Below are 11,105 nucleotides of genomic sequence, written 5' to 3' on the forward strand. Positions count from 1 at the left end.
TAAAGTTCATGCCATCAAGAAGCTTTTGAGTCCTGGATTCAGGAAATAGCCATAAATCTATAAATAGTGTTATCTGAAAGTGATACAGTAATTCAGGAGTAAGAATTTACTTTGAGTTCAGTTGTTTTGGGAAATACCATCAGAAGTTTATACCTTGAAGATATAGTAGGATCTTAGGTAAATGAAGTTAAGAAGGTTGGAGACTGCAAGGAGAATTAGTATGATCAAAGGGAAGGAGGTGGTGGGTATTTGGATGTAATATTCAAAGTGTTTTGGGGAAATGATAGATTGAGGTGAAAGGAACAGAATATTCATGTTTGTGAACTGGTAGATAAGATTGGCAAAGTGAGATTGGACCAAAAGTGGAGAACCTAGAATGACAAGCTAAGTGTTTTGGACTTCTCCTGAAAGTGATGTGAGGAGGACTTTTGGAAGATTTTGAATGGGAGTGTGACATGGGTAAACAGTTATGGAAAAATAATCTAGAAGTTCATGGAGAACAGATTATGGGGGAAATATGGAGGAAGTCTGGGTGGCAAGTGATAAGGACCTGGCCTTAGGGCAGTGGCATTGGGAATAGAAGAGATCGCACATGAAAAATATCACAGTAATAGAATTTCCCTTTTCTCTTTAATCTGCTTATTTTTAAAATCCATTTATTCTGCTAACCAATCCACAAATGTTTTATCGAATACCTAACATCTGCCAAGGCCATGTTGATACAAAGACTACAAAATCCCAGTGCCTGGCCATCAAAGTGTTGAGGGACTAAACGTGGCTACTGAATCAGGATAAGTCAAGGATGACAGTATTTTGAGCCTGGATGACAGAAAGAATGATAAATGCATGAGAGAAAAATTTTCAGCTTTTCCTTGTATGATGACTTGCACTTCTTGTATACTGTAGCCTGGTGATAACAAGTTAAGCAGAAGCCTTGATCTCTTATATATTGCACATGTTCCCCTCCCCATGTAATTTTTTTAGGGTACTAAGAATATGAAATTCTTAGATGTTTCCGTTTCATTTATATTTAGGGAAATGAAGAAAAAAAAGCTTCCAAGTGACTCAGGGGATTTAGAAATGATAGAAGGAAAGGACAAAGAGAAAGAAAATGCTCTACACATTGAAACTCCTCAGAACACCAGCAGAAATGTCCCGGCTGTGCAGCCAATGAAACGAGGACAGAAGGTAATACAACTTTGGGGTGAGCTGTTAAAGTTAGTACTACATGATTCACAAATGAAGTTGTGAGGTTTAAATGAAACAAGATGTAGACAAAAGAATAATGCTGTGTGACTTCTTTTGAAAATTAGTTGAAAAGATAGTGTTTAGGGAGCATAGAGATCACTGTTCTGTTCTTTTAAGATCATCTATACAGAAGCTTTCATGTTATGTAGAAGAGTAATAGGAGATTGTGATTTATTTGCCAGAGACACTCAGCTAATAACTGGCAATGCTGGTCTCCATTGATAATTTAACTCAGTGGTTTCTTTTTCAGTTATTAATGCAATTTTGGTTACAGTTCTTACATATTTTATAAAGGTAAGGAATGAAGGAAGAGGTAGTGGGTATAGACTGTACTTTAAAAAATGTTGTAGCAGTGTAAAGAGATTGTGAGCTGATGTATAGGTATATCTTTAGGAAAATTAAATTCCTTTGAAATCTTAGTAAAGATCATGTTTTATCTTTCCTCCATCCATAGTAGTCAGAATTTCCTATGTTTTTTTCCAGTGGGCTTCATATAAGTGAAAGGATATACTATACATATGGAAGGGAAGAAATCAATTCATATTAATATGTAAATTCAACATGAAGTCATTCAAAAAAGAATCGAGATTTTAATTAACTTGATAAAGTAATTCTGAAGTTCATTTGAAAGAGTAAATACCAGAGAATAGCTAAGAAAATCTTTTTTTTTTTTTAAATACAATTATTTATTTATTTATTTTCGGCTCTGTTGGGTCTTCATTGCTATGCGCGGGCTTTCTCTAGTTGTGGTGAGCGGGGGCTACTCTCCGTTGCGGTCCGGGGGCTTCTTATTGCAGTGGCTTGTCTTTGTTGCGGAGCACCGGCTCTAGGCGTGTGGGCTTCAGTAGTTGTGGCTCACTGGCTCAGCTGCTCCACGGCATGTGGGATCTTCCTGGACCAGGGCTCGAACCTGAATCCCCTGCGTTGGCAGGCGGACTCCTAACCACTGCACCACCAGGGAAGTCCCAGAACATCTTGAAAAAGAAGATCAAGGAACGATTTCCCTACTAGGTAGTAAAACATTTACTGTTAGAATTATTAAAACAGTATGTGTTAACAGGAACAGCCAGATAGAAAAGTGAGGCAGAATAAAATCTACACATAGAACCGTAAACTGTGTATTTTAAAATTTAGTATTTGATAAAGTATTATTACAGATTGGGAAGGTATGAAACATTAAAAATTAGTGGCTAGTCATGTTTTTAAAAATATTGAAGTAAATATCAGGTGGAGAAAAGAACCATCAATAAAATTGAAGGACAAATGACACATATGGGAGTGGGGAAGCAGGGATCAGAGAAATGCTTATGTTAACAAGGGGAATTTTTTCACCCATCAAATTAATAATGTGTGTTCAGTCATTCAATAAAAGTTTGAATATATACCATGGGAATTTCCAGCAAGAGTCCTCTAACAATTCAGTACTTCCCTGGTGGTCCAGTGGTTAAGAATCTGCCTTCCAGTGCAGGGTACGTGGGTTTGATTCCTGGTTGGGGAACTACAATCCCACATGCCATGGGGCAACTAAGCCTGCGCACTGCAACTACTGAGCCCGCGTGCCGCAATGAAAGACCCCGCACACCACAGTGAAGATCCTGCGTGCCACAACTAAGACCCAAAGCAGCCACATAAGTAAATAAATAAATGTTTTTTTAAAAAAGAGTCCTTAACAATGCATTTGCCCTCTGACTCACTCAGCAATTCTCATTTTTAGAAATTTATCCTAAAAAAATCATATGTATGCACTAAGGATATTCATCGATTTTTTTTTTTTTTTTTTTTTTTTGGCCACACCGCACGGCTGGTGGGATCTTTGTTCCCCACCAGGGGTCAAACCTGGGCCCTTGGCAGTGAAAGCGCACAGTCCTAACCATTGGACCACCAGGGAATTTTCATAAGTCAAAGTTTATAATTGCAAAAAATCTGAAAATCTTAAATGCCTAATAATATAAAATAACAAAAAATAACGTGGTGCATTTATACAACGAAATATTCTGCAGATAAGTTCCAAGGCAAATCCTGATGGAATATTTACTAAAATACATTAAATTTTTAGATTATTTTGTGGAGAACTATCATCTTTACCATATTGAGTCTAACTGTTCGTGAATGTGGACCATAAGTACATAAGAATATTTTATATTCTTCAATAAAGATATATTTCCTTTTAGAGTCTTGTACATCCTATCTACTCCTACTTATATTGTCTTACTTTTTGTAAGTGGTATATTTTCATTTTTTATTTATTTATTTTTGGCTGCGTTGGGTCTTCGTTGCTGTGCACGGGCTTTCTCTAGTTGCGGCAAACGGGGGTTGCTCTTCATTGTGGTGCACAGGCTTCTCATTGTGGTGGCTTCTCTTGTTGCAGAGCACGGGCTCTAGGCATGCGGGCTTCAGTAGTTGTGGCACACGGGCTTAGTTGCTCCATGGCACATGGTATCTTCCCGGACCAGGGCTCGAACCCATGTCCCCTGCACTGGCAGGTGGATTCTTAACCACTGTGCCACCAGGAAGTCCAGTAAATGGTGTATTTTTAAAACTTCCACTTCATGGTTATTAGTTACTGGTATATGGAAAGACAGTTTTCATGTGTAGATCTAGTATTAGGCAGTCTCACTGAATATTTAATATTTCATCTACAGATGAAATTCAGGCAGTCACTGTCTACAAATAATGGCTCTTCTCTTCTAATCCTAACATCTATTGTTATTTTTCTCACCTTGTACTGGCTCAAACATCACTACAGTGTTACATAAAAGTAACAATAGTGTGCTTCTTTGTTATACATTAAAGGGACTATTTCTGTGATCTTTAACATTGTAGGATGTTTCTTGTGGGTTGTTGATAAATACCCTTTACAAAGGGCTAGTTTTAATAATGATGAGTTAAATTTTATTGAATGGTTTTTCTGCATGTATTATTTTTCTCCCTTCATGAGTTAGTGTGGTAAATTACCTAAGAAAATCTCTTAAACTGGCCCCTAATACTGTCCTTGCCTGTTTTTGGTATCTAGGTGATACCAGCTTCATAAAGCAAGTTTGATACTTTTCCCTTTTTCTGCTCTTTAGTACTTTGTGTAAAATGGAGATTGTTCCTTGAAATATTTTTAGCAATTGCTTATAAACCCGGGCCTGATATTTGGGGATATATGGGTAGAGTTTTAAGTTCTAACTAAATTTTTTTAGTGATTATCATTCAGGTTTTCTGGTTTTTTCAAAGTTGGCTTTCCTAAGTTATATTTTCCAAGAAACTGTTCTTTTTATTGGGTTTTCCATTTCTTGGTTCAATTTATTGGTAATAGTGTTTATTTTATTCTTGGGGTTTTTGTTTTTTGAGGTGTAATGTACACATAGTAAAATGCACAAATCTTGTTTTTAGCTCAGTTTTTATATGCACGTATATCTGTGAAACCATCACTCAGAATAAGACACTTGAATGTTTATATTACTCCAGAGGGCTCACTCTTGTCCCTTTCTATAAATAGTATCCCCACCAGAGAAAAACATTATTCTTTAATCACTGTAGATTATTTTGCCTGTTTTTGAACTTTATGTAAAAAAGCAATCATACTGTATATATTCTTTGGTCTGGCATCTTTCACTCAACCTTATGACTCATCCATGTTGTTGTAACAGTAGTTCATTTGCATTGCTAAATAGCATTCCACTGATGGATCTGCCACAATTTCTGTCTGCTGTATTGTTGATAATCGAAGACATGTATCTTTTAGGTTCTCAAGTGTGCATTTCTGTTGTGTATAGCTAGGCGTGGAAGTGCTGGGTTATAGTGCACGCATTGTGTTTGGCTTTAGTAGATATTACCAAACAGTTTTCCAGAGTACTTGTACCAATTTCACATCAAGCAGTGTATCAGAGTTCCAGTTGCTTCACGTCATCACTAACAGTTGGTATTGTTAGCGTTTTTTTAAGTCATTCAAGTGTGTGTATACTGAAACTTAATTTGGCTTTAAAAAGTTGGGTTGTCCAGCTTTTTTATTGATTTATAGGAGTTCTTTGAAACCCTGAATACAAGTCTTTTCTTGGTTATATGTATTACAACTACTTTTCATGTTTCAAGACTTGCTTTTTCACTTCTGTAGTAGTGGGGTTTTTTTTTTGATGTGGACTTTTTTTTTTTTTTTGTCTTTATTGAATTTGTTACAGTATTGCTCCTGTTTTATGTTTTGGTCTTTTTTTTGGCCCAGAGGCATGTGGGATCTCAGTTCCCTGCCAAGGATCGAACCCACACTCCCTGCATTGGAAGGCGAAGTCCCAACCACTGCACGGCCAGGGAAGTCCCTGTAGTAGTGTTTTTTGATGAGCATCATTTGTTAATTTTAATGAAGTCTGATTTATCAGTCTTCTATAGTTAGTGGGGTTTTGTGTGTCTTGTTTAAAGCAATCTTTAAAATTTTAAAAATTTGTTATTTGGGCCCTAGCTAAGACTAGTCAAGATAAAAAGTCTTTGAAGGTGAAGCCTGTATGTCTGTAGTTTTAAAAACTGCTCGGGTGAGTTGGATGTGTACCCAGAGTAAAGAATCAGTAGTTTAACTGATAAAATTCGAAGTATTGATAGCCTCTAAATACCCAGCTAAGCTTTGCTGCCTTATTTCCTATTCTTCCTCTATATGTGTATCCTGATGCCAACGAAGTGCGATGACTTGCTGTTACTACTCTGCTGTCTTTACCTTATAATCTTGCTGTTCATGTGTTCCCAGGTACTATGAATCTTTTAGTTTTGCTTTATATCTTCCCTGAAATTCTTGCTCAAGGTGAAAAAAAAGTCTCCTTTCTCTAAATTATCTTAAAAGTAAACTTGTTTGTATTTAGAATATTTTGCATTAATTTGTCCTTACTCTTCTGTGTATCTTCTTTTTCCACCAGATGGTAAATTGTTTGAGGCTGAGGACTATGGTTTATCCATCGTTATAGACTTCATATTGTTTGTTATAATGGTGCCTTACTCAATAAACAATTTTGACACAAATAAAGTAGCACCTTCTCTTTCAAAACATGTGCTGACATTTTTTTTACTGCTGAATTTTTTTTATTTTGTAGAGTAAAATGAAAAAAATGAAGGAAAAGTACAAGGACCAAGATGAAGAAGAACGTGAGCTCATCATGAAATTGCTAGGGGTAAATAACATCTAAAAACATTTTCTTCTTTTGTTTTTCAAGGGCATCCAGACCACTGCCTATCATATGCTTTACATTCAATACTTTGTTAAAATACTGACAACATTAACTTTTTTTCCCTCTATGAATTGAAGTCTGCAGGTTCAAACAAAGAAGAAAAAGGGAAGAAGGGGAAGAAAGGTAAAATAAAGGATGAACCAGTGAAGAAACAGCCCCAGAAACCTAAAGGCGGACCAAGAGTTTCAGACAGCATAAAGAAAGAAACTCCATCCCTTGAAGTTACAACTCATGAGTTACAAGACTTGGCTGTAGATGATCCACATGATGACAAGGTAAGGCTACCACACATGTGGGCTTTTGCTTCTTAATTAGGGTGACCAACCATCCCATGGTTCCCAGGACATGGGATTTACAGTGCTAAAACCAGGATGAGTGGTAACGCTATTCTTAATGGAAAGTCATCTTGGAAATACAACCTAAAAGACTAAAATTGCAGTATATAAGCATAAAATTGGTAGTGTTGATAGCTCATAAAAAGTTTATCATAAGCCATTAGAAAATTTTATGGAGAGGCTAGATTCTGGTGGGAACTTGGTTAAAATAAAACAGACAATTAGGATTATCTTGATGACGAGTGGGAAAGGCATTTGCACTTTTCTAGGTTTTTCTATAAGAATATGTTATAGTATCTTACATGATGTTGAACCTAGCTACACAGTGTGAGATGTTAACAATTTTTCCAGTTAATATAGTTGCCTTGTGTCTATCAACTGAATACAAAAGCCCAGCCTTATGTGTATCTTTTTTTTTAATCCTGATTAGCTATTTTTTTCTTATTTATTTATTTATTTTTGGCTGCGTTGGGTCTTTGCTGCTGCATGCGGGCCCCCTCCAGCTGCGGCGAGCAGGGGCCACTCTTCGCCGCGGTGTGCGGGCCCCTCAGTGAGGTGGCCTCTCCCGTTGCAGAGCACAGGCTCTAGGTGCGCAGGCCTCAGTAGTTGTGGCACACAGGATCAGTAGTTGCGGCGCGCAGGCTCCAGAGTGCAGGCTCAGCAGTTGTGGCAGACGGGCCCAGCTACTCCGCGGCATGCGGGATCTTCCCGGACCAGGGCTCGAACCCTTGTCCCCTGCATCGGCAGGTGGATTCTTAACCACTGTGCCACCAGGGAAGCCCCCCTTACGTATATCTTCTTGCATGAATAGATACATCTTATTGAAATTCTGAACAAAGGATTTATTGTTTTATCAATTTGTAAAAAAAAATTGTTTCACTTTGTATTTTTATTTATGGCAGTTAAAGCTTTGGTTGTAACTGTGTGCTCTATTCAGTGCAGGTAATGCTTACAGGGATCCTAAGTGATACTGTTTTCTATTTTCCCTGAACAGTGTTGTTTAGTAATATTAAAACTCATTTTTGTCCTCAAATTTTTATACTATTTATTCTGTAAATCCTAGACTCAGATATTCAGAGGTGTTAATTATGAATGTTCTTTCATCAATAGATTATCTTCAGATAGATTTTTTAAATGTGAATAAGCAAATAAAATTAAGCTTATCGTAACATGTGAAAAATTCATCCTAAAACTGTTGAACAGAGACTAGCAAATAAAAGTTCTGTTCACCAGAATTCTCCATTTTCTTTCCCCCTGACAAACCTATCAAGCTTATTTGTCACTTTAAGTTGTCCTAATAGCATTCACTACTTTAGCATATATTCTGTGGAAGTCTTTTTTTTGAAACTTTAGGGAAACAGTCTTTTTTCTCTTTGAATGGCATTGCTTTCTGCTATTCTGGATACACATATTAATTTACTCACAGTTTTATTTATCACTTTTTCTTTCTCCTCATAGTTTTTAATGGTTTGGGATTTCAATTTAAGTTATAACTGACTTTTAAAATTTTATATATTTGGAACAGGAAGAGCAAGATCTGGACCAACAGGGAAATGAGGTATGATTTTGTATTGGGGTTCCTACTACAACACTAACTGCAATCCAGTTCCCAGAATACCTGACACACAACTTCTAACTAATTTAAAACTTAAAACACTAAGAAAAGACTACAAGCTCTGGAGTCACACATTCTGGGTTTGAATCCCAACTTTACTACATATGACTACAACCTTGGAAACATTCTTTATGCCTCAGTTTCCTCATCTGAAAAATGGGGATAATGGCCCCTACTGAGAGAGTTGTTTTGAGAATTAAGATAATATACATAAAATGTTTAGAAAAGTTCATGGCATATAGTAAGCACTAACTGTACCAAGTGTTTTGTCCTAAATCTAAATTTACTCATGTTGTTAAATAAATATGGGTAATCTTGAACGCAGTCCACAAAATGGGAACTCTAAGAAGCCATAGAATTTCTCCTTAAGGACAGGCATGAGAGAAGACTGTTCTAGCCCAGGGTTTCCCAGCTTTGGCACTATTAACATTTTGGAGGAGGTAATTCTTTGTTGCAGGGAGTTGTCCCATCCCTGGCATCTAACCACTAGCAGATGTCAGTCGTACTCTATTTCCTCCCCCAACATCGCTTCAGTTGTGACAACCAAAAATGTCTCCAACAAGTTTTTTCTCCCTTTCTCTTAAATGTTTCAATAGGCGCCATTTAAAAAATCATCATTAAGCTCTGCTTTATTGCTCCGAAGGGTGTAAGACTGTTTATCAGAAAATGATAAAATATATTGATTCTGACAGTGTCTTATTAGAGTTTTCCTCTTTTAGGACTGGTATAAATTATTTTTATAATCGTTTTCGTTTTCCCTTTTTAGGAAAATCTGTTTGACTCTTTGACGGGGCAGCCACATCCTGAAGATGTACTCCTGTTTGCCATTCCAATATGTGCCCCATACAACACCATGACAAACTATAAGTAAGTCATCATGCGTTTACTCAAACTGCTGCCACAGCACTGACTCATGAATCATTTTGTAATCTCTATTTAGTAACACATGCAATTCCTTTTTAAAGATACAAAGTGAAACTTACTCCTGGAGTTCAGAAAAAGGGAAAAGGTATTTAAAATCTTTTTTTGAATTATGTTTAAACATTTCTTGACTGAACAGAAGTAGATTTTTCTATTTTCTATTTACAGCTGCAAAAACAGCCTTGAATAGTTTCATGCATTCCAAGGAAGCAACAGCAAGAGAAAAAGACTTATTCCGCAGTGTAAAGGTAAAGTATTCCTCTAGAAACTTCTGGAGACTGGTGTTGCAATTAAAAATGTTAGCAGTTATTGCTTTGTTAGTAGATGGAACCTGCAGCTATTATTTTGGTAGAAAATGCGGTCTTACTAGAAGCAATATAAAATAAGTAAAATCATATTGGGTGAAAATTTTAGAAATGCCATTCTTTTGACAGCAGAGGACATATAATTGTCATAAAAGAAAATATGATTGTGAAGATACTCAGCAATTCTTTTTTTTAGGACACGGATTTATCAAGAAACATTCCTGGCAAAGTGAAAGTGTCTGCACCCAATCTTCTGAATGTAAAAAGAAAATAGCTGAAATGAAATCCTAAAATATTTGAGAAGAGTCAATTTTATAGCCTTTTGGAAGTTCAGAGATGAAAACATCATGTAACAAGACTTCCGCATTTAAAAATAAACTAAACGTTGCCTTGTATTCGCCAAAAGGACATTTTTTTTTTCCAGTTTTATAGAGAGGAAACAGTGTCTATGATAGGATTTCCTAAAATACCTGTGGACAGCTAAATGCTAATTGTATACATCTGTAGTTATCCTCCTACATTTTCTTGAAATTTGGGAGGTTAATATTAAGTATTCATTTCATGCTGTAAAGAAATGGAATAGTGAAGTGGCTCAACTGCTTAGACTGTTGACTTGGTAGTTTACTGTATATAACGTCTATCTATTACAGGCCAATCACAAGTTTTTTTCCTGGTGGTGGTGGGGATTGGGGGTGGTTAAACATTTAGGATTAAGTCTTGAAAACCCTAAGCAGTGAAAGAGTAGACTTTCTTCTGCCTTTACCCATATTAGACCAGATTTTAAATACTAATCAATCATTTCCGTGACTCAGCTTAAGAGATAACACCTAGAAGAAATTGGTGTTGATAACTTCCATGCATTTATACACCTTTACTTTACTTTTCATCTTAATTTCCTCCTTGTAATCTCATTCAGCTCTGTACCATTTTATTTTCCACCTCTAGTAATTATCAGTAGCATGTTACAGAGTATCTTAACCTATAATATCATAAGTGCACTTTTAGGCTTACCACTAAAGACTCCTGACCCAGCTTTTTTCTTCTGTCTCCTAACAGAATGGAGAATAAAGTCATACATTACTTCCATTCCTTATGAGCTACAAAACTGTTACTTTAAAATAATTAGATAATAGCTGCCTAGAGTCAACATGAGCACTTGCCCCAGCCCCTATTCCAAAGCATTAAGGTCAAAGGGTACTAAACAGCTGTTGGTCCTTCCAAGGTTTCTTTTACCTGCTTAACCTTATCGAGAATATTTTTCCTTTTGAAGTTACTGTTTGTTAAAAACAAAAACCTTTATGTAGCCTAGTGTTGTAAATACAACATAATAGACTACTCGTGCCATTAAAAAAACATCTGAAATATTCATGTCTTTCTTTAAAAAATAACTTCACCATTTTGATAGTGGTAAGGATAATTACTATAATGTTTCTATAGGTATATATCCTGATGTTACCAAATAGGAAATATAATAACCATTCCTTGGGGT

At 36.3% G+C, this 11,105-nt stretch overlaps 1 protein-coding gene across 2 annotated transcripts in view; it reads left to right on the forward strand.

Annotated features, from left to right (window-relative positions):
• NEMF (nuclear export mediator factor) overlaps positions 1-11,050 on the forward strand; it is a 53,490-nt gene extending 42,440 nt beyond the window's left edge. The window contains exons 26-33 of one of the 2 annotated variants that reach the window (XM_060004602.1): positions 1,035-1,188; positions 6,306-6,383; positions 6,518-6,715; positions 8,301-8,333; positions 9,157-9,257; positions 9,356-9,399; positions 9,480-9,559; positions 9,813-11,050. In XM_060004602.1, the coding sequence (XP_059860585.1) occupies positions 1,035-1,188; positions 6,306-6,383; positions 6,518-6,715; positions 8,301-8,333; positions 9,157-9,257; positions 9,356-9,399; positions 9,480-9,559; positions 9,813-9,890 (766 nt within the window). In that variant the 3' untranslated portion in view covers positions 9,891-11,050. Of the gene's footprint in view, positions 1-1,034; positions 1,189-6,305; positions 6,384-6,517; positions 6,716-8,300; positions 8,334-9,156; positions 9,258-9,355; positions 9,400-9,479 lie in introns of both variants that reach the window. The other variant, XM_060004600.1, reaches the window with a different exon arrangement.
• The last annotated feature ends 55 nt before the right edge of the window (positions 11,051-11,105 follow it).

This window comes from Delphinus delphis, chromosome 2 (genome assembly GCF_949987515.2).
Source record: "Delphinus delphis chromosome 2, mDelDel1.2, whole genome shotgun sequence".
In the NCBI taxonomy this organism is placed as follows: domain Eukaryota; kingdom Metazoa; phylum Chordata; class Mammalia; order Artiodactyla; family Delphinidae; genus Delphinus; species Delphinus delphis.